Source organism: Bos indicus x Bos taurus, chromosome 4, assembly GCF_003369695.1.
Source record: "Bos indicus x Bos taurus breed Angus x Brahman F1 hybrid chromosome 4, Bos_hybrid_MaternalHap_v2.0, whole genome shotgun sequence".
Classification (NCBI taxonomy): domain Eukaryota; kingdom Metazoa; phylum Chordata; class Mammalia; order Artiodactyla; family Bovidae; genus Bos; species Bos indicus x Bos taurus.
The window spans coordinates 14,972,744-14,997,226 of NC_040079.1; the positions used below are offsets into that span (position 1 = coordinate 14,972,744).

General features: G+C 43.9%; 1 protein-coding gene across 1 annotated transcript in view; it reads right to left on the bottom strand.

Annotated features, from left to right (window-relative positions):
- Positions 1-11,729, bottom strand: part of AGK (acylglycerol kinase) — a 100,888-nt gene extending 89,159 nt beyond the window's left edge. Inside the window, exons 1-2 of the mRNA XM_027538814.1 lie at positions 11,625-11,729; positions 5,743-5,860 (exon numbers count right to left, since the gene is read on the bottom strand). Of these exons, the coding sequence (XP_027394615.1) occupies positions 5,743-5,843 (101 nt within the window). The 5' untranslated portion in view covers positions 5,844-5,860; positions 11,625-11,729. The remainder of the gene's footprint in view (positions 1-5,742; positions 5,861-11,624) is intronic.
- Positions 11,730-24,483: the final 12,754 nt, after the last annotated feature.

Sequence of the window (24,483 nt, forward strand, 5' to 3'; positions counted from 1 at the left end):
ATACAGAGGTAACTGCTGATGTTCTTTCTCTTTGAAAAGGAGTTAAGGTTGTCTAAGAACGAGGATAAAGACGGTAAAGCAGGAAACTGAGGAAATTCATGACCATTTCAAACAAAATTGGTGAAGATGGAAGAGTAACCTAACCATGGCTTTAGTGTATCATTTTCTTCAGGAGGATATTCAAAAGCCTGGGCTTGTGAATTCAGAAGTAGCCAATCAAAACGGTTGAGATTTTGCTCTCTGAGAACTCAGACCTTCTTTCTTTTGCTTGTTCCTTCCTCGATAAATAAAATATATGTAAAGTACTTTCTATGTGCTGGCCTTGGGGGGGATGACATTGAGAAAGACAAACAGGGCCCCTGCCTGCAGAGTCTTATGACGGAAGAAGCGAACAGAACAAAAAACGACAGTAGTAGTGAATATACATACAGCTGGACCATCAGGAAGGCTGAGCACCCAAGAGTTGATGCTTCTGAATCGTGGTGCTGGAGAACACTCTTGAGAGTCCCTTGGACTGCAAGGAGTTCCAACAAGCAATCCTAAAGGAAATCAACCCTGAATATTCACTGAAGTACTGACGATAAAGCTGAAGCACCAATACTTTGGCCACTTGATGCAAACAGCTGACTCATTGGAAAAGACCCTGATGCTGGGAACGATCAAAGGCAAAAGAAGAAGAAGGCAGCAGAGGATGAGATGGTTAGATAGTATCAGCAACTCAATGGACATAAATCTGAACAAACTCTGGGAGAGAGTGAAGGACAGGGAGTCCTGGCATGTTGTAGTTCATGGGGTTGCAGAGAGACAACTGAGCGACTGAACAACAATTACACAGTAGTTCGTAGTACTATGGAGAGAATACAGGAAGACTGCCTAGTCTGAAGGGGAAAGGGAAGAAGTAACATTTGAGACCTGGGGAAATAGTAGTTGGCTAGGGAAGAAGAGAAGGGAAGAGTGTTCTAGGAGGGAACACTCCTGGAGGCTCTCCAAGGGACCCTAAAAAAAAATAGGACATTGCAGTCTGAAAGACCTGAACTGGGCTGGCCAAAAAGTTTGAGTCTCTCAGTAACTTCCTAAAATGCATATAGAATCTCAAGGGGCCCTGAATAGCCAAGAGAATTCTGAAAAAGAAGAGGAAAGTTAAAGGGCTAACACTAATTTCAAAATATATTACAAAGCTACAGTAATTAAGACAGTATGGTACTGGCAGCACAAAACAGATTAGAAGCAGTCAAGATCAGATGCAAGAACAGCCAGAAGGCATTTAGTAAGAATCCAGCCCGAGATGATGGTAGTAAAGACAAAGGTGGTAACAGGGAGGAAGGACAGAAGAAACTGCACAAAGTCGATATAAAAGAAGCAAAATCACTCAGAATGCCATAACCTGAATGTGGGAAATAAGGCGGAAGGATGAATGGAGAATGATGTTCAAATTTTTAGTTTGGGAAACTACATGGATGGTGAGTGGTACCCATCACTGAGAAGAACAGGCTTGCCAGGAAAGCTTTTGATTTTACTTTTAGTCTGTTGAGTTGGGAGGCACCTGGGAATTATCCAAGGAGACAAGTTGTAAGCAGCTGAATACATGCAAAGGTCTGGAGCTCAGAAGAGGAGGTCTTTATGGAAATATGAACCTGGGGTTTGTCTGTCTACAGCTGACAGTGACGCCACTGCAAGCAGATGAGACTGTATAAGGAGAGGGTATAAAGTGAGCAGAGGACCTGGGGCAGAGTCCTGTGTGCGTGTGTGAAAGTTACTCAGTAGTGGTCAACTCTTTGCAACTCTATGGACTGTGGCCCGCCATGTCCCTCTGTCCATGGAATCCTCCAAGCAAGAATACTGAGTGGGTTGCCATTCCCTTCTCCAGGGCATCTTGCCAACCCAGGGATTAAACCCGGATCTCTTCCATTCCAGGCAAGATTCTTTACCATCTGAGCCACCAGGGAAGCCCTTAGGACAGAGTCCTAGAGAACTATTAATACTTCTCTAATGTCTGAATAGAAGGGAAAAGTGAAAACTGAGAATAAGCAGCTAGAGGAGTAGGAGGAAAACAGGACTCTGGCAGTCAGAAGTCAAGGGAAAAAAAAGTTTCAGGAAGAATCAACTGTGTCTAAAGCTGCACAGTCAAAAAGAATAAGGAATAAAACTGGCAAGACTAATTCTAATGAAGACCAAACAGGATGTAGCATGGGCAGGAGATAGGGAGGCAGAATCTATTCAAAAAGTTTAACTTAGAAGGAGAGAAAGTGAGATTGTGAACAAGCCAGGGAGGATATATGAAAACTGGTATTGAGAAGTTGTCTAATATGTTGGATAGAGGAACCAAGGACAGAAGAACGTGAAGAAGGCAGGGATGAGTGATAGACCGGGAAGAAATGGAGGGCCCAAAGGACAAGAGGTTGATAACACTGAAAAAGGGGAGTAAAGGAAGAAAACCAGGATAACAGAAGGCTGATATGAAAGATTCAGATGCTGAAGTTCCATATTTCAACAGAGGAACAGGGACAAGTGATAATTAGGTTTAGCATTCAACCAATGAGAATGGGTGGAGTTGAAAGAGGCAAAGATTTAATGTGACAGGAACAGATAAAGTCAGGGAAAGGGAAGATGAGGTGCTATTAGATGGGTCATTCACATAAACACTCAGGGCGTTCAGAAAGATAACAAGACTTAAAGAGAAAAGGATATTGATAAGCCAGGCATTGAAGCCTGAGTCTAATGCAACAGATGAGACCCCAGAAATCTGGGAGGGTTTTGGTTTTTATGGTTTTATGATATAGTCAGATATTATGAACCTCAAAGGAGAAGAGATTTTTTTATATGATGATGAAAGAGTAATGGTTTGGAATAGGTACTGAGAAGCTAGGAGAATGCCAACACATTTGAAGGCAAGAGTAGCTTCTACTCAAGAGAGTTCAGGGGAAGATTTTCTCAGGGAAAAAAACTAGATTAGTATAAAAAATTGTGTTAGGACTGTTATGTGAAAAGTTGGGGGATATATAGATTTTTTTTAAAAAAGACAATAGAAGGAAACTACCTCAATACAATAAAGAACATGTATTAAAAGCCCACAGCTGACATCATGTTCGACAGTGAAGATCCAAACTTTTCCTTAAAGATCAGGAAAAAGGCAAGGATGCCTGTTCTTGCCACTTCTACTGCATCTAGTACTGGGAATCTTAGCCAAAGCAATTAGGCAAGAAAAAGAAATAAAAGGCATGCAAACTGGAGAGGAAGAAATAAAATTATGTTTGCAGATGACATAATCTTATATGTAGAAAACAAATTCAGCAAAGTTACAGAATACAAAAATCAGTCATGTTTTCATATACTACCAGTAAACAAACAAACAGATAAACAAATGGCCAGCAAACATGAAAAAATGTTCAACATCACTGATCATTAGAGAAATGCAAATCAAAACCACAAAAGGCCATATCACGCCCATTAGGATGGCCAATAATGGGGGAGGAGGGGGGGGGGCGTGAAAACAGAAAATAATAAGCCTTGATAAAGATGTGGAGAAGTAGGACCCTTGTGCAGCTGGGACTGCAAAATGGTACAGCCACTATAGAAAACAGTATGGAGCTTCCTCAACAAATTAAAAATAGATATACCATTAATCCAGCAACCCCACTTCTGGATATATATCCAAAAGAACTGAAAACAAGATATTGCAGCCATATCTGCATGCCCAAGTCCAATGTACGAGCATTATGCACAACGGCCAAGAGGTGGAAGCAACCCAAATGTCCATTAATAGATAAATGGATAAGAAATGTGGTCTACACATACAATTCAGCCTTAAAAAAGACAGGAATCCCGCCATATGCTACATGAGTGAACCTTAAGGACACCATGCTAGGTGAAATAAGCCAGTCACAAAAGACAAGTACTTCATGATTCCACTCACATGAAGTATCTGCTGCTGCTGCTGCTGCTGCTAAGTCGCTTCAGTTGTGTCCGACTCTGTGCGACCCCATAAACTAAAGCAGTCAAACTTACAGAAACAGAAAGTGGAATGGTGGTTGCAAGGGGCTGGAAGGAGGAAACAGACAGTGTTCAATGGGCACAGAGTTTCAGTTTTGCAAGATGAAAGCGTTCTAGAGATTTGTTGTATGACAAAATGAACATACTGCATGCTACTGAGCGTACACTTAAAAATGGTCACAGTGGTAAATTTTCTGCTAGTGATTTTTATCACAATATTTTTAAAGGGGCGGGGGTGCTAAGTAGCACCAAAGCATGCAGGAGAGAACTTGAGAAAAGCAAGCTATGCAGAACAATGGAGGTTCTCATTCTAAGCAGTGACCCTGAATGTCAAGGGAAGAGAAAGAGCAAAATGAAGCCTTCAGGCTCCTGCTACACTTCCAGTTCAAGCTATTTCAGATCCAACTGAGAATAAGACCTCTGACTCAGTGCTAGAGACTTAATGGGGCCTTTTTAAAAGTCTCAAGACTATAGTATGAGAAGTAACTATGGCACCTTAAAGACATCCTGAACCGAGGACGTGGTTGTTTCCTCAGACCTTCACCCCACAGGAGCAACAGCCATAACCCTCAGTGAGGGGAAGATTCTCCTGCACTGAGCCAGCTGAGGCCTGGACTGGGTGCTCCTCCAAAGGAAATCCAGGTAGGAACTAGGCTAGAGCTGTAAGGAGCCTTCCCTCGAGGGCTCAAATGTAGCTTGAAAAGGGAGGAAAAGCCAATTATGTGCTCCAGACACAATTTGTTAAAACCTTTCCTCTGCCTTTCTTTTTATATATTAAAATTTTAAGATTCTTGGGTCTGTTCTTTATATGCTAGCTAATGGAGCTCACATGCTCCGCCTTGAGAATACTTAAGAGGAGGTGGGAACGGGTCATCTTCTCCATACTTGCAGAAAGTAGATACCACGTTTATCATAAATGATCTCTGACGGGTGAATTGAGGATGTTCACAAAAGGACCAATGTGAGTCTGCTTTCCAATGTGGAGACTTCCATTGTAAAGCCTGCTCAATGGGTTCCATTTAACAAAGCAATCAGTTAGGACACCTGGATTTTAGAGAAGGTTGCTATATATTTAAGATGTAGCCCTGAATCCCCCAAAGACTACTGTGTGACTGGGTCTCTTAATAATCTGTATAATTTTTATTTTTAAAAACTGTTTATTTAAATTTTATTAGCATGTTAAACCAGAAGAAAAGCTTGGCACTTTCTTCTCCCTGCAGACCTGAAGGGTAATAAAACCCAGGACTCCCTGGAATCCCTTCCTCAAACAAAAGGTTGGAAAGTCTTAGTTTCATTTAAATGAACCCAGGCTAACGAGTTAGACGAGGAAAGCCCGAGCCAGACATTGGAGGGAGCGGACTCAGTGTCTGGCAACGGCCACCGTCACATATCGAGAGACTAGAGTGAGAAAAGGAGGACTAAAACCCCAAGGAGACGTGTGAGCGCCAGCCTCTACCCTTCCTTGGACGGCCACTTGCCTCTCTCGAGGCGGCGCTCAGTCTCTCCCTGTCCTGATCTGGCGGCAGTACTCTGAGTCCACTGAGGTGTAAGTCTCAACAGTTCCACAGTTTCCACCTCTCAGGACTGGTTACAAGAAGCCATTGTCTCTGAGGTTTTAATATTTGCCTTCCTTTTATACCACAACGTTTTAGAGACAAGCACAGCTGAACAGGACGCTAACCACAGGCCCCCGTGGACTGTTCTGTGCTGCACGTGAGGTGGGGTGGGGTGTGGGGGCTGTCAGACGCTTACCAGTGTTTGCCATAGACCCAGTGGCCTCCCCATGTCAGCAGGCAGATCCCAGCTGTCGTTTTCTTCCAATGATTTCGAAGCGTTTTAAAGAACACAGTCATCTTCTCTTAGGGATTTGCTAGATTAGTAGAGGCAGAAAAGAAAAATATAATTATCCAAGGAATCATGTGGGCCCTACGCTTTCATCATCTTCCTTCCTTCATCCTCTCCACGTCTTCTTTCCTTCCTCCTCTTCCTTCCTAGATACTTCATCTCTTACCTGCCCACCTACATTTCCTTGCTTTCTTCACTTCTTTACACCCAAACTATACTTTTTCTTCTTTCATCACTTTTTCTTAGAAAGAAGGGGAAAGGAATTCTAGAAGTCCTGTCTTTGCTTTCTTTTTACAGTCACTATACCTGTTTAAAAGTATCTGCTTAGCCTTTATATATAAAGTGCTTATTATCATCAAATTGGTAATCAAATTAGTGATGTAAAAGGATTATTCAAAATAGGAGAAAACAACCAGGCCCTTAATAAAAGAACATTCAGAGAAAACTCAATGAAGAGGAAATGTACATAACTGTAAAAATGCTCAACTTCCAAGGTAATCAAAGACATGCAAATTACAAAGAACTATCACCATTCACCGATAAAATGAACAAAATTCTAAAATGATCGTATTCACTGATGACAAAATAAAATGAGACAGACACTCACACACTCCTATAAGGAAGGTAAATTAGCATAACCTTATGGCAACCCACTCCAGTATGCCTGCCTGGGAAATTCCACAGACAGAGGAGCCTGGCGGGCTGCAATGCATGGAGTCGGACATGACTGAGCCACCGAGCATGCACACTCAAAACCAAAGTCATGTCAATGTATGGCAAAAACCACCACAGTATTGTAAAGTAGCCTCCAATTAAAAAAAATAAATAAAAACAAAAAAGTGCAAAAAAAAAAAAAAAAAGTGACCATATATACTTCTGTTTTTCTTCACTGCACTTATCACGTGGATGGTCCTTATGTGTTAGTTTACTATCCCACTGGAATGTAAACTCCATGAGTAAGGACTTTGACTGCTCTGATCCACTGCAGAATCCCCATGTCCAAAATAAGATCTGGTGCCTAACAGCCATTTGATAAATAACTGTGGAATGAGATGGGGCTCAAGACATGCTACCCCAAACATGGCACGTTGTGAGGGTGGATATCGTACTCAGAAAAGGTTTGGAAAATAGCAGAAGCAGGAAAGTCACTCTGACCACCTCCCCACCTTGCTGTTTCTTAAACAGATCATAAAACCCTCCAGTGAGAGGCACTTGCTTTGTCGACAAACACTCTTTAACATGCAGGTCTCTAAGATTTTCCTCTGCTACAATACCTCATACTCTTTACCCTATCACGCTCCTCCACCATGGTCTACTCAAATCCTTGGGTCCCATTTCCTTATGAAGGCTCTCATGTCATGTAAAACTTTCATTAAATAACTTGCATGCTTTGCTCCTGTTAATCTGTCTTTGTCAATTCGATTTCCAGACCCAGGTAGGGACCCTACAAGGGTCAAGGAACACTATTCCCCCACCTACATTAAATTTTTTTTCACTAAGAATTTTTGTTGACGTGGAAAAAACTAAAAAATATAATTTTAAGTAAAACTGCCAGGATTTAAGTCTTATTTAATTGGCATTTACCAGTTACGTTCAAACACAAATATAAATGAAAAAAAACACAGAAATAAACACATGAGACTTGGTAGTAATTCCCTCTTGTGAGATAACGGCTGATATTTATGTTTTAAATGGCAATGTATTTTTTAAATTTTCTTAATTATTTTCTAGATAGAACATTTTTAACTATGTGTGCATGAGGTAAATAGACCAATGCTGATGGGGCTGGGGGCAGCTCGGGAACAGCTGCTTTTGCTGATTCTAGTTGGCAGGACTAGTGGTAACGAACCTGCCTGCAAATGCAGCAGACGTAAAACATGTGGGTTCGATCCCTGGGTCACGAAGATCCTCTGGAGGAGGGAATAGCAACCCATTCCAGCATCTCCTGCCTGGAGAATGCCATGGGCAGAGGAGCCTGGCAGGCTACAGTTCACGGGTTTGCAAAAAGTTGGACACGACTGAAGTGATTTAGCACACACAAGTTCTTTTATTACTCCATTTAACCACAGGGACTCTCTTCTTGACCAGAAACTTGAATCAGGCTCTGAGTTCTGCTGGACTAGGACTTACCTTGGGCTTCCCTCTCGGCCCTTGTAGAATCCAGTTTGAGCAAGAATCCTACTAAGGTAGTTAAGTGAAAATCTCCCATCCCCACCATTGGAATCTGACCACCCTGGATATCTTATCACCCTGGTCTGCCTTCAGCAAGAATTCTACTGGGTCACCTAGTAAGAGTCCCCTCTATCCCTGACATTTCTTTAGCAATTTTCCATCCACTGATGCCACCCTGCTCCTTGGCTATGAACACCCATTTGTCCTCATTGGAGTCAGGGTTGAGTCCAAGCTCCTCCCCTCAGTCCAATACCGCCTGCAGTGGTTTCTACATCCACCCAGATGCCTCTCCCCACCCTGGAGGAAGTCTGTCTTACCAGTCTTTAACAAGTGTCACTACTTAATTTTTCTTTACTGCCACCACTGGTTAAAACTCCTCTCAAGGCCAGACACATCCTTATCACCAGTCACATGTGAAACCGGTGCCATCAGGGCCGCAGTGCAGGATGGCACATAAAGGAACCCGAAAGCACATGTGATAATTAGATGCCTCTCCACCTGGCCCGAAAGCGCTCATTCATTCAACGTGCTAGGCTCTGGGCTGGCTGCTAGGCAGAGAAGCACAAGTCTATTCTCAAGTGCTGGCAACTGTGAAAGCCACAAGTACGAAACAATTACATAAAGTATGGTTGTAACACGGGGGGAGGCTGTTGAGGGCTAAGTCACGGCTCTGTGAGAAGCCACGAGAATGACCTAATGGGGGCTGGAGGTGACAGGGTGGTCCATGATTGGGAAAGTCTTCCCAGAAGGCATGACATGTACCCTGGGTCTTGAACAATGAGGAGAAACACCAAAGCAGCAGCTAAGGAGACTTCTGCCCACAAAGGCCTCAATAACAGCAAGGTATGTTCAGAGAAACACACGTCTGCCGTCAGGTGTAGATAGGGAACAGGGTCAGTACGGAAGGTGAGAAGAAGGCCTCTCAAACTCTAGTGTAGATCTTGTTAAAATTTAAAGAACTTGTTTAAAATGCGGATTCTTGGGCATGACTCTGAGATTCTGACTTATTTTAGTTGGGCTGTCAGTGAAACAGACCAGTACCCTGGGGAGCTCCTGGGCACAAAAGCCTGTGCCCCCCATTTCTTGACCTTCCCCAAGTTCCAAAGGGCAGGTTCAAACAGTTGCTAATCAGGGAAAGGAGTGGGATACAGAGACAAGGGAGGAGAAATTTAAAAAAAAAAAAAGTGCAGCCTTGGGGGGCAGAGTCCTGGTTCTGCCTCAAGCAATAAACGGAAGGATTCTTGGCACTCTACCCCAGAACTAGAACCCCCAACAGATAGAATATGTTAATTACTTGAGGAAGCATTCTTCATCCCAGAGACGGTCACAGTGTGATAAACTCGAGAATCATAGAAGCGCATCAGAAACCCACCTGAGGCCAGATTAAAGAGGCGCAGGCCCTGCACAGCTGATCCTTATTAACAATCCTGCCTGTAAACCATTCCTATAAAACTCCTCACCAAGTCCCCCAGAGTTGAGACACACAGGTTTTGAAGGCATGATCCTGCTGTGTCCCCCTTTGCCTGGCAAAGCAATAACGCTATGCTTTTCTTCTTCACCCAAAATTCTGCCTCCAAGATTCGATTGGGTACCCGCGCAAAGGCCATTTTCTGCATTATCATGTTCAGTACTAACCAGTCCTCCCCTGCTTCTAACGGAGGTCAGCACCACACTCTGACAAAGAGTAGTTTGGAGATAAAGGATGGGGAAGGTCCAGGAGGTTTGAAAAACTTCAGGCAGGACCTTGAATCCATGCTAAAGATTTTGGAAATTATATTGACAATAATAAAAAACCCTGAAGGGATTAAAGTAAGTGAGGGGCAGGATCACATTTGGACTGTAGAAAAATCACTTTGTAGCAAAACGGAAAATGGGATGGAAGAAGCTGAGCTCAAAGCTACAAAGAGGCGGCAGGAAGTTATTACAATCTCTAGTAACATAAATGAAAGAAAGAACAAAGGGGGATGGACTTGGTAGATCTTTAGAAAATAGAATTTGGCAGCACTGAGTGATCAATTAGGGCTTCCCTGGTAGCTCACACAGTAAAGAATCTGCCTACAGTGCAGGAGACCTGGGTTCAATTCCTGGGTCGGGAAGATTCCTTGGCGAAGGGAATGGAAACCCACTCCAGTATTCTAGCCTGGAAAAATCCCATGGACAGAGGAGCCCCGGTGGGCTACAGTCCATGGGGTCGAAAAGAGTCGGACACAACTGAGCAACTAACATATTCACCCGTGATCAATTGATTATAGATGGTGAGAAAAGAGGCACCAAGCCAGGTTTGTACCTGGGCAATTTATTGAATAATGATTTCAATCATGGGATCTGGGGAGTAGGTTCATGAAGAAAGGTGTTACATGTGGTGTAGGAGATGCTGAGTTTGAGATTCCCATGGGGAATCCAATGGAAATGATCAATGGGTATCTGGACTTAGCAGTTAGAAGCCAGGAGAAACTGGATAGAAGATATAGATTTGGGACTCAGTGTGAAGGAGGTCAAGATAGAGTGCAGATAAAATACCCAGGGCAAGGACAGAAATTAGAGAACAATTTAAGAGTTGTAAGAGTCTGTTTTAAGGCCACCCATGACCCACTGGAACTGCCTTGCGTCACAAATGAATGGGTCTGTGCGTTATAAAACTAGTGCAGAACCGTGCAAGCAACCCCGAGCAGTGGAAAGAACATCGGCTTAGATTCAAGTCCTACTCTTGTCACTTATTGGCAGTGAGAGCCTGGGTAAGTCATTTAACCTGTCTCTTATGTTTTTACGAATAAAATGAGGATCAGTTGAGTTCAGTGGCTCAGTCGTGTCAGACTCTTTGCGACCCCAAAATGAGGATACACCTGCTCTGATCAACTCATCTGGCTGTAAAGTTCCCATTCATTGTACCAGGTGTGGATGACTTTGTAAATGTCTCCTTATTTAGGTCCTCATCACAATATGCAACATATGAGTTACCAATGTATATGCTTTCTAATTACCCAACAGAATTCTTATTCTCCAATCACAGTTAAAAAAAAAAATTTTTTTTACTAAAAAAAAAAAAAGTTGGCATATAATAACCATTGGAGAAATAATGGTTGCACGTCTCATCCGAAATGCATGTTTGCTTTTCCCCTAAGAACTCCCAAATTCCAATTGTATTCCACCGCCCCTCACATACGGTGGGGCTTTCCTTAGACTGTGAACCCTCAGAAAGCAGGTTCTCACAAACAGAACCTAGTAACGCAGGGCGGAATGAATGAATCAACCGACCAGAAACCATTAGCCCTATTTTGCAAATAAGTTAGCTGAATCGCTCTCTTCTCCCCCCCCCCCCCACCCCCATCTTACCCCCGTCCCCAAGAAAAGGAAAGGGTCACACAAGTTAGCGACAGCTCTGGGATGTGCCTCCCGCAGGGGCAACAGGAACCCCGCCATCCAATGCTCGGAGCTCTCCCAGTGCCGCTCCGCCCGGCCTTCGCTCCCACACCCTCCGCCCGCAGCGGTGTTCCGACAGCGGTCACCTAGGCCCGGCCCCCGGGGCTCCGCCCCACACCCCCGAGTCCAGCGCGCTAGCGCTTGCACGGTCCCCGAAACCCGCTCCCTGCTCCCAGCGCCAGCACCGCCGCACTCACCACGGCTGGTCCCGCTCGCCGCCCTGCCTTTCCTGTGTGCTCCCTTAAGAGTCCCCCGCTCTTTGAAGGGAAACAGCTACCGCCGCCCTCAGGTTCCGCAGCGGGTTCCTGGCGCGCAGGGAGGGCGCGGTCTGCAGGGGCCGCCGCCTCCAGGGGACTGCCTTCGGGTTTTGATCAAACATTTATTTGATCTCCATCCTTGTGGCTCAGACGGTAAAGCGTCTGCCTACAATGCGGGAGACCTGGGTTCAGTCCTTCTGTCGGGAAGATCTCCTGGAGAAAGAAATGACAACCCACTCCTATATTCTTGCTTGGAGAATCCCGCGGAACCGAGGAGCCTGGCGGGCTACAGTCCATGGGGTCCCAGAGTCGGACACCACTGAGCTACTTCACTCACTCACTCACTCATTCATACATTCATCCTTACCACCTATCCCTCTGTCGCTCAACAATATTTTATGAGAAGCCTAAAAGGCGAACACTGTTTTAGGGCCCGGCACCAAATCAGAGAATTTTAGGCAGTGATAATATACCACTCATTCATTATGGACATGAATTTGAGCAAACCCGGGGAGACAGTGGAGCGCAGAGGAGCCTGGCAGGCTTCATACAGTCCATGGGGTCGTGAAGAGTGAGACACGACTTAGCCACTAAACAACATGTACGCAAGAAAATGAAAACAGGTGATAGAAAGTGGGTGGAGAGAACCATTTTAAGTTAGGCCTCTCCCAGTAAGGGGCAATTAATCTGAGACCCGAAGGCGAGAAGGAGCAGGTCAAGCAAGGTCTTCTTTTCTGAGGGAGGGAACAATCAGGGCAAAAGCTGTAAAGCCTGAGGCAGTTTACCAAGTCAGGGACCAGTGTGGGTGAAGCAGAGAGAACCAAGGAGTGGGTGACAGGCGTGAAGAGGGAGAGGTGAGCAAGACAGGCCAAGGTAGTAAGGAGCTCTGAGCACGTTATAGGCACCAGGATGGGAAGACCGGGAGGGTCAAGGGAATGACGTGATCTAATTTGCATTTTGAACACCTCTGGCCACAATGTTCAGTTCAGTCTCTCAGTCGTGTTCTACTCTTTGCGACCACATGGACTGTGGCACACCAGGCCTCCCTGTCCATCACCAATACGCGGAGCTTACTCAGACTGATATCCATTGAGTCGGTGATGCCATCCAATCATCTTATCCTCTGTCATCCCCTTCTCCTCCTGCCTTCAATCTTTCCCAGCATCAGGATCTCTTCCAAATGAGTCAGTCCTTCATATCAGGTGGCCAAGGTATTGGAGTTTCAGTTTCAGCATCAGTCCTCTTTCCAATGCATATTCAGGACTGGTTTCCTTTAGGATGGACTGGTTGGATCTCCTTGCAGCCCGAGGAACTCTCAAGAGTCTTCTCTAACACCACAGTTCCAAAGCATCCACAATGTAGTGAATAGGTCCTAGCAAGTAAGAGAGGGCAGAGACGTCAGGGGACTGGCAGACCACCAGAGGGCAGTTCTAATTCTCTGTCCTCCCACCTCTTCCCCTGACTAGTACCTGTAGGGTGGAGACCATGCCAGTCAATCAAGAATGTTTTCTTTCCTTCTCCCATCCATTATTGGTCAACCAACAGTTGCAGAGTGTTGCGCATGCGCTAGGCACAGGGGCTGCACGCCTGTACATCACCCCTCCCCATGGTCCCTGCCCTCATAGAGTTTGCAGTCTAGTTTCCCCATTTACTGCATAAAGACGCACATCCTTCCTATCACCCCCCTATATGAACTGTTTAAGAGAAATGAGACAGGCCGACGAGATTATGGTGCAGTAAAGCATACTTGCCAAGTTCTAATCCTCAAGGGGCCATATTAAGGGTTGGGTGAACTTCCTAGACCATCCACCTGTAAATTAGGAGACTAGATCATCATTAAAAAAATATCTTGCCTAGCTGTAAAATGTTGTGATATTTTAGGTATGACAGTTATTTTCAACTCGTCTTTTCCAACCGTCTAAAAGATCTGCATTTGAAAATAAGTTGCTGAACCGCTTGCCTGCAGGTTAGAAAAATTTGGAACTTCACGCTGCATGGTCCAACAGGCAGATTAAGCTTCAGGGCTTCAGCAGAACAATGTTTCCCCTCGGTGAGAAAAGTTCAGCCTAAATGAGTTTTTCCAGAAGTTTCCAATCAAAAAATGAAGAAATATAGAATAAAGCTTTTTCTTAAAGTATATATCTATACCCTATATGGAGATGTATACTTTGTATACTTTCTTTATACATACACTTTTTCTGTTGTTCTAGAGCTGATTTCATCTTTGTTTTGGATCACACATCCACAGGGAGCTCTATACTCATGTCTGTCATTAGGACCAACAGAATCCAGGCTGGCTGGGACACCCTTGTCCCGAGTGGGTGTGATCTGACCACGTCAAATGTGCTTGTGTGTGTGCTGGCCTGTGAGTGCCCGGGGAGGACAGCTGTGTCAGCTCTCTGTGTATCTGTGCACACGGTGTATCAAGTTTCATGGCAGTGAAAAGAGTCCTCCCTCTGTGATCTGTGACTTATCACCACAATTGGATGAGAGTGTGGCACTGCCCAGGCTGCAGATGGGCACTTAGTATGATCTAGAAGAAAACAGAAAAGCCTGGTCAGTTCAGTTCAGTCACTCAGTCATGTCCGACTCTGCGACCCCATGGACTGCAGCACACCAGGCTTCCCTGTCCTTCAGCAACTCCCAGAGCTTACTCAAACTCTTGTCCATCTAGCCAGTGATGCCATCCAACCGTCTCATCCTCTATTGTCCCCTTCTTCTCCTGCCTTCAATCTTTCCCAGCATCAGGGTCTTTTACAATGAGTCAGCTCTTCGCGTCAGGTCCAAAGTATTGGAGGTTCATCTTCAGCATCAGTCCTTCCAATGAAATATCAGGACTGATTTCCTTTAGGATGGACTAGTTGGATCTCTTTGCAGACCAAGGGACTCTTAAGAGTCTTCTCCAACACCACAGTTCAAACCACAGTTCAGTGCTCGGCTTTCTTTATAGTCCAACTCTCACATCCATACATGACTACTGGAAAAACCATAGCTTTGACCAGATGGACTTTTGTTGACAAAGTAATGTCTCTGCTTTTTAATATGCTGTCTAGGTTGGTCACAACTTTTCTTCCAAGGAGCAATTGTCTTTTAATTACATGGCTGCACTCACCATTTGCAGTGATTTTGGAGCCCCCAAAATAAAGTCTGTCACTGTTTCCACTGTTTCCCCATCTATTTGCCATAAAGTGATGGGACTGGATGCCATGATCTTTTCTGAATTTGAGTTTTAAGCCAACTTTTTCACTCTCCTTTTTCACTTTCATCAAGAAGCTCTTTAGTTCTTCTTCATTTTCTGCCTTGAGGGTGGTGTCATCTGCATATCTGAGGTTATTAATATTTCTCCTGGCAATCTTGATTCTAGCTTGTGCTTCATCCAGCCCAGCACTTCTCATGATGTACTCTGCATAAAGGTTAAATAAGCAGGGTGACAATATACAGCCTTGACGTACTCCTTCCCTGATTTGGAACCAGTCTGTTCCATGTCAGGTTCTAACTGTTACTTCTTGACCTGTATACAGATTTCTCAGGAGGCAGGTCAGGTGGTCTGGTATTCCCATCTCTTGAAGAATTTTCCACATTTTTTTGTGATCCATACAGTCAAAGGCTTTGGCGTAGTCAATAAAGCAGAATTAGATGTTTTTCTGGAACTCTCTTGCTTTTTTGATGATCCAGCAGATGTTGGCAATTTGATCTCTGGTCAAATTCAACCCCAAATAAGAGACCACTGACTGGTTATTCTAGCCTCAGAGCTCCTCACAGGGTCAGCTGAGGCGATCAGGCTGTGTCACAGCTCAGCTACTCCCTCTGCCTCATCCTGCTTCCTTCTCCCCGCCCCATCCCCCTCCACTTTTTTTTTTTTGCAGGTATTGATTCCATTAGTCAAGGACTGGAGACTGGTCCTCTCTCATAGGGAGAGTCCTGGAACATCTCTGCTGGGCCATGATGAGAATTTCAGGTTACAGAGAGGGACACAAAGGTGTGCTACCACAGCCCTTAGATGCTGGGCACCAGCCCTGAGGTTCGACGGCACTTTCATGCCTTAGGTGAGGCCAAAGAACTATGCGGAGGAGCACAGTCAGAGACAAGGGCATGGCTTATACTCTTCTGCTGCGTTCTTTGTTAAGGATTGCTAACAGTTGAGTGAGGTTCCCAAAGAGCAGAAAATCAATTCCCAGTTGCCATGTGGAGTTTTCCTGGGCCTCCAACTCGTGCCTGGAGAACATTCTGCATGGTCAAAGATAGGGATTTGTGTCTCCTTCACACATCATGCTGCCATATTTGGTACTTGTTACAAATTGAAACTGGGCTTCCCTGGAAACTCAGCAGTGAAGAATCCACATGCCAATGCTGGAGACATAGGAGACATGAGTTCGATCTCTGGGTTGGGAAGACCCCCTGGAGAAGGAAATGGCAACCCACTCCAGTATTCTTGCCTGGAGAATCCCATGGACGGAGGAGCCAGGAGCTACAGTCCGAGGTCACAAAGGGTCAGACATGACTGAGCACGCACGAACATATTGAAATTAACTACACATTGAAAGTGTGAATTCAGTTGCCTATAAAATGAAGTTGTGTTTCCCTGAGAGCATTAGAAGTATGTGCCGTCGTTTTTGCTCAGTTGTGTCCAACTCTTTGCCTGGACTGCAGCACGCCAGGCTTCCCCATCCTTCACTGTCTCCCAGAGTTTGCTCAAACTCACATCCACTGAATTGATTATGCCATCCAACCATCTTATCCTCTGTTGCCCCTTTGTCCTCCTGCCCTCAAACTTAACCATCATCAGGGTGATTTCCAATGAGTCAGCACTTAGCATCTGGTGGCCAAAGTATTGGAGTTTCAGCTTCAGCATCAGTCCTTCCAATTAATATTCACAGTTGATTTCCTTTAGGATTGACTTGTCTGACCTCCTTGCAGTCCAAGGGACTCTCAAGAGTCTTCTCCAGCACCACAGTTTGAAAGCATCAATTCTTCTGCACTCAGCCTTCTTTCTGTTCCAACTCTCACATCCATACACGACTAATGCAAAAACTGTAAGTTTGACTATACGGACCTTTGTTGGCAAAGTGATGTCTCTGCTTTTTAGTACACCATCTAGGTTTTTCATAGCTTTTACTCCAAGAAGCAAGCATCTGTTAATTTTATGGCTGCAGTCACTGTCCACAGTGATTTTGGAGCCCAAGAAAATATAAAGTCTGTCACTGTTTCCATTTCTTCCCCATCTATCTGCCATGGTGTGATGGGACTGGATGCCATAGTCTTTGTTTTTTCAACTTTAAGTCAGCTTTTTCACTCTTCTCCTATACATTCATCAAAAGGCTCTTCAGTTCCTCTTCACTTTCTGCCATTAGGGTGGTGTCACCTGCATATCTGAGGTTGTTGATATTTCTCCCAGCAATTTTGATTACAGCTTGTGCTTCATCCAGCCAGGGAATTTCACATGTTGCACTCTGCATGTAAGTTACATAAGCAGCATAACAATATACAGCCTTGAAGTATTCCTTTCCCAATTTTGAGCCAGTCCAATGTTCCATGTCCAGTTCTAACTGTTGCTTCTTGACCTGTTTACAGGTTTCTCAGGGGGCAGGTAAGGTGGTCTGATATTTCTGTCTAGTATTGGAAGAGTCTTGCTCATGTTTCAGTGTCTGTAGTATTTAAGAAACTATAAACAGAGCTACCATATGATCTAGCAATCCCACTCCCAGGTATGTATCCAGAGAAAAACACGGTTTGAAAGGATCAGATCAGATCAGATCAGTCGCTCAGTCATGTCTGACTCTCTGCGACCCCATGAATCGCAGCATGCCAGGCCTCCCTGTCCATCACCAACTCCCGGAGTTCACTCAGACTCACGTCCATTGAGTCAGTGATGCCATCCAGTCATTTCATCCTCTGTTGTCCCCTTCTCCTCCTGCCCCCAATCCCTCCCAGCATCAGAGTCTTTTCCAATGAGTCAACTCTTCCCATGAGGTGGCCAAAGTACTGGAGTTTCAGCTTTAGCATCATTCCTTCCAAAGAAATCCCAGGGCTGATCTCCTTCAGAATGGACTGGTTGGATCTCCTTGCAGTCCAAGGGACTCTCAAGAGTCTTCTCCAACACCACAGTTCAAAAGCATCAATTCTTTGGCACTCAGCCTTCTTCACAGTCCAACTCTCACATCCATACATGACCACAGGAAAAACCATAGCCTTGACTAGATGAACCTTTGTTGGCAAAGTAATGTCTCTGCTTTTGAATATGCTATCTAGGTTGGTCATAACTTTCCTTCCAAGGAGTAAGCGTCTTTTAATTTCATGGCTGCAGTCACCATCTGCAGTGATTTTGGAGCCCAGAAAAATAAAGTCTGACACTGTTTCCACTGTTTCCCCATCTATTTCCCATGGAGTGATGGGACCCGATGCCATGATCTTCGTTTTCTGAATGTTGAGCTTTAAGTCAACTTTTTCACTCTCCACTTTCACTTTCATCAAGAGGCTTTTTAGTTCCTCTTCACTTTCTACCATAAGGGTGGTGTCATCTGCATATCTGAGGTTATTGATATTTCTCCCGGCAATCTTGATTCCAGCTTGTGTTTCTTCCAGTCCAGCGTTTCTCATGATGTACTCTGCATATAAGTTAAATAAACAGGGTGACAATATACAGCCTTGACGTACTCCTTTTCCTATTTGGAACCAGTCTGTTGTTCCATGTCCAGTTCTAACTGTTGCTTCCTGACCTGCATGCAAATTTCTCAAGAGGCAGATCAGGTGGTCTGGTATTCCAATCTCTTTCAGAATTTTCCACAGTTTATTGGAATCCAAGGATAATCCACCCCAATGTTCATGGCTGAACTGTTCACAATAGTCAAGACATGGAAGCAATTTAAATGTCCACTGACAGAGGAATGGATAAAGATGATGTGATACACATAGATGATAGAATGTTACTCAGCCATAAAAAGAATGAAATAATGCCATTTGCAGCAACATGGATGCTAGGGATCATCATACTAAGTAAGTCAGACAAAGAAACATAAATATCTCTTACATGCAGAATCTAAAAGAACGATGCAAATGAACTTATTTACAAAACACAGACTTAGAGAACAACGTTATGGTTATCAAGGGGAAGGGTTCATGGGGAGAGATCGTTAGGGAGTTTTGCCTGAACATGTACATGTGTGTACATGTTTAAAATAGATGACCAACAAGAACCTACTATATAGCACAAGGAACTCTGCTCAATATTCTATAACAACCTAAGTGGGAAAAGAATAGCTACAAGTATATGTATAACTGAAGCACTTTGCTGTACACTTGAAACTAACAACATTGTTAATCAACTACGCCTTAATACAAAATATACAATTTTTTTTTTAAAATCTTGTTTTCCTAACACAACAGACCATCCAGAAACCCACTAGCTTCCCATTAGTCCAAAACCAATCCTGAGGTGACTTTCTCTTGGCACAAAATCTGTTATTAAGAATGTTTGAGGGAAAGGACCTCTTTTAGATGTAGCGTAAGAGGAAACAGGAGAGCCTTGCTTACTCACAAATGCCCTGGGATTTAAGAAGTGCTTAAGTGCCCAGTGGGATCGCTCCCTACTGTGGAAAACAGTGAGAAAACATGAGACTAAATCGAGGGGGAGGACTCAAGGTTTAAGGTGGCTTCACATTTTAACTACTCGCTGACAAGATATACATATACAGATATACACACGTGCATATATAGCACGTTCTCATGCTTTCAACCTCCTTCCTAGTTATATACATCAACCACATAAAGCTGGAACAACAAAGCTGACATGTGCAATTTTGTCTGTTGATGACCTAGAGAGGGTACTCTGTGGCCCGCACCTCACTTACTTCTCCCCACCTTTGCCACTTCCCTGTACTTGGTCAGCATAGCTAAACCTGACGGTAGGCTGTATGGCAGGGGTGGTGTATGGAGTGGCATGCGGCAGTGGCCATGGCAAGCCTACAGGAATAGGATGTTCATGGTGTCCTAGAGTCTGAAACTTGCAGATGCAGAACAAATAGCCAGGAAGAAAAGACCATGAGAATAAATATACCAAAGATAAGTGTGGCCTTTTTCACCACTGACCTTGGCTCCATTTGGAATTACTTTGTACTATCTAACACATTGTAGACTTTCTTTATCCGTCATCCATTTCCCCATTCATCTTTCCTAAAAGGAACCAAATTTTGCTCAGGTATCCGCCTCTCACATTCACAGTCCCTGCCAGCCTATGACAACTTTGCAGGTAACTATATAACTCCATCCCTGTGGCTGGGAGTTGGTTTACATCACTTCAAAATACTCATCGTAATTCCTCTTCCATTGTTAGTGCTTCGATTAGAAATCGATTGTGTAATTCAATTTAGACCAGAGAGTCTAAGGACTCTGCTGAGAGATCTCAGGAAAGGCTTCATTCTCCTTAAAAGAAGACACTCAAGAAAGACATGGTGATGACCCTTAAAAATATTATGCTAAGTGAAATAAGCCAGTGGCAGAAGACCACATATTGTATGGTTTTACTTGTATAAAACAATCAGAATTGGCAAATACATAGAGATAGAAAGTGGATTAGAGTTTGCCTGAGGCTAGGGTCTGTCTAGTCAAGGGTATGGTTTTTCCAGTGGTCATGTATGGATGTGAGAGTTGGACTATAAAAAATGCTGAGCGCTGAAGCATTGATGCTTTTGAACTGTGGTGTTGGAGAAGACTCTTGAGAGTCCCTTGGACTGCAAGGAGATCCAACCAGTCCATCCTAAAGGAGATCAGTCCTGGGTGTTCATTGGAAGGACTGATGTTGAGGCTGAAACTCCAACACTTTGGCCACCTGATGCAAAGAGCTAACTCATTGGAAAAGACCCTGATGCTGGGAAAGATTGAGGGCAGGAGAAGGGGACGACAGAGGATGAGATGGTTGGATGGCATCCTCGACTTGATGGACATGGGTTTGGGTGGACTCTGGGAGTTGGTGATGGACAGGGAGGCCTGTTGTGCTGTGGTTCATGGGGTCGCAAAGAGTCGGACACAACTGAGCTACTGAACTGAACTGAGGCTAGGGTTGGAGATGGGATTAGGATTAGGGAGAAATAGAAAATGACTGTTAGTGGGTATGAGATGTCTTTTGGGGGTAGGGATGAACTGTTCTAGAATTGGTTGTGGTGATAGTTGCACAATTTTATGAATATACTATAAACTTTAGATAAAAGAATGGTATGACGTGTGAATTACACCACAGCAATGCTGTTTACAAAAATGAAAGGGACGGTTCGTCCCACTTTTCCCCATAGATAGGATCATGCATGTGCCTGTGCACTTAGTCTCGTCAGTCGTGTCTGACTCTTTGCAACCCTATGGGCCATAGCCTGCCAGGCTCCTCTGTGCATGGGATTCTCCAGGCAAGAATACTAGAGTGGGTTGCCATGCCCTCCTTGAGGGGACCTTCCCAACCCAGGGATCAAACCCACATCTCTTATGTCTCCTGCATTGGCAGGCGGATTCTTTACCACCAGCACCACCTGGGAAACCCCAGACAGGGTCATATGTGTACATAATACCTAAAGTTGCTACAACTATTGTTCGGCCATGAAGGGAGCCAGCCCCAGGCAAAGCCAGCTCACAGAGGGTGAGCAGGAAGAGACGGAAAGAACTTGGGTGCTTGGTGGCATCATTGAGGCAAATGGTTGGACTATGCCTGGAGTTTGCTTAAACTTGGACATCCTATAATGTGAAATAATAAATTCCGTTATTGTCTATGTCAGAGTCAGCGTATTCTGTTCCTTGAAGCCAAGAGCACTGACCTGATAAAGTGCAAGTCATCAGATCTCGGTGAGTAGCAGACACAGTGAGGACATTTCTAAAAAGATAATGTTGAAATTTTAAGGGGAAAACAGATGAAAATAGATGGGAGAAAGGAGCTAGTTGACATCAGTTGGTATGTTTAACCTTTTATTGTTCCTAAAATCATTCTCCAGGGGCCTAACCTGGTTGTTCAGTGGCTAAAACTCCACACTCCCAATGCAAGGGGTCCGGGTTCGATCCCTGGTCAGGGAACCAGATCCCACATGCCACAGCTAAGAGTTTGAATGCTGCAACTAAAGATCCCTCATGTGGCAACTAAGACCTGGCACAGCCAAAATATTTAAACAAATACTTTAAAAAAATCAAATCATTCTCTAACCATTCTCCTGGACCTGGGCCATACTCATTGGCTACAGAGTCATTAATATGAAAGTAGAGTTAAAAGTTAGAAAATTTATTACCATGAATAGTCTTATATGAAGCCTCTCAGATGGAATCTGCTTGTGGGAATAGATGCTCCTCCGCCAGAATTTCTATTATAGAAAATTATGTACAGATTCTTTCAACATTCGCTTGGGTTTATGTATGTGTTTTAGGCACACGGATTCTTTAGACTACTCTGTTTCCTCTAAGGAAAGCATGAGGTGGAGTTCTCCTGGTATTTAGGCTTAAAATCTCTTCTGTTGTGACCTTTAATATCCACTGTTAGTAGTAACTAACAGATTGGAAACATGTAAATGAGGCCTTTCAAGAAACCAGCAGGTTCCTAGGAGAGAGACTGTATTCCACATTTAAAATGGATTTTACAGCGCCCTCTGCCACGCCCATACTCATCCATGATCTGTACAGGCCCTGTCTTTTCCTGAATGTGACGTCTCTTGTGAATGCGTCTCCTTGTCCTCGGACATGTCCTCCTCCTGACAACATCTGGGCCCTGGCTGGCACTTTCCAGTTGCTTGTTTAATATAGGAGTAACAGGGAAAAGGCAATGGCGACTCACTCCAGTATTCTTGCCTGGAAAATCCCATGGACAGAGGGGCCTGGCAGGCTACAGTCCATGGGGTCGCAGAGGCGGACACGACTGAGCAACTAATACACACACATACACACACACAGCAGGGGATGAAGATAGGGTTCACACTGATTACTTTAAGCAAGGCCTCCAATACTGTTTTGCAAAACCCAGTTTTCCCAGAGGAACCCAATTCTAAATATTCTGCAACAAGAAGTTTGGGATGTTCCTGGTGGTCCAGTGACTAAGACTCCAAGCTCCTGATGCAGGGAGCCCTGGTTCGATCCTGGGTCAGGGAACTAGATCTCATGTGCAGCAACCAAGACTTTACATGCCACAGCTAAAGATCCCACATGCCACAACGAAGACAGAAGATCCCGAGCACCACAGCTAAGACCGGATGCAGCCAAATAAATGAATACACATAAACAAACAAACCACAAAAAACCCCTTGTATGACATACAGTTGAATCTCAGTCATAGTCTTGAGAACCCTCTATCAAATAACCAGAAATTGACCTGTATTTATTTCCCAGGAATTTTCTGTGGTTTCATATTTATATTAATCTTTTAAAATTCACCCATAATAAAATAAATAAATAAATATTCACTCATCATTATTTTTCTCTATCAGAACGTACCAAGATCTTTCCAACTTCAAGGTCTTCACTGAGGCTGGCACATTATCACCTGATTCACTCATCTTCCTCCTCTTGACTAAGTGTCACTTCACCGCAGACACCTTCCCGGGTCATTCATTTAAATTAGGTTCCTCCCGTTACACTCACCCAGAGCTCCTTTGTCCTTCAAGGAATTCATCATAATTTGAGTGTTTTACAATTGTATTAGTGCCAGGCTCCTCCCCCACTTGATATTCTAAATTCTATGAGAACAGTGACAATGTTACTATTTTTCCTACAGAATACCCATACCGTCCTTTTAGGCAGCAAAATCACTGTGGACGGTGACTGCAGCCATGAAATTAAAAGACATGGCTCTTTGGAAGAAAAGCTATGACAAACCTAGACAGCGTATTAAAAAAGTAGAAGCATCACTTTGCCAAAAAAGGTTCCTATAGTCAAAGCTATGGTCTTTCCAGTAGTCATGTACAGATATGAGAGGTGGACCATAAAGAAGGCTGAGCACCAAAGAATTGATACTTTGGAACTCTGGTGCTAGAGAAGACTCTTGAGAGTCCCTTGAACAGCAAAGAGATCTAACCAGTCAATCCTAAAGGAAACCAATCCTGAATATTCATTGGAAGGACTGATGTTGAAGTTGAAGCTACAATACTTTGACCACCTGATGTGATGAGCCGACTCACTGGAAAAGACCCTGACGCTGGGAAAGATTGGGGGCAAGAGAAGGGGACAACAGAGGATGAGATGGTTGGATGGCATAACTGACTCAATGGACATGAGTCTGAGCAAACTCAGGGAGATAGTGAAGGACAGGGAAGCCTGGCGTGCTGCAGTCCATGGGGTCACAAAGAGTCTGACATGACTTAGCAACTGAACAACAGCAATTGTATACCATACTATACATGTCTTGGACACATTTTGTTAAATGTATCTTTATTTTTTCATGTTTTTAGTACTCTTGTAAATGATACTTTTTAAATTTCAATATCAAATTATTTATTTCTAACATATAGAATATATAGAAATATATTTTTTAAATATTCAGCTTAGATTGATCAACTCTTTTCTCCAAGTCTCTTCAAAGCTAATTGAAACTTTCCAGTTACAGAATTATTTATTCCAATTACAAATGCTCCTGAAGCATGAAGCCCTGATAATACAGTGAATATTAATTTGATCTGATTGTTTTGCTAACATCAAACTGATAAGCCCTGAGGAAACCAGAATAGGTGTGAGTGGTAACTTTGAAACCCGCTGTACGCTAGGATGGATGGGTTAAAATGGGCTACCAGACTATGAGTCAGCTGTTTCTAAATGAAGCTGGGGAACAAACAAGGAAAAGGTGGAAAAG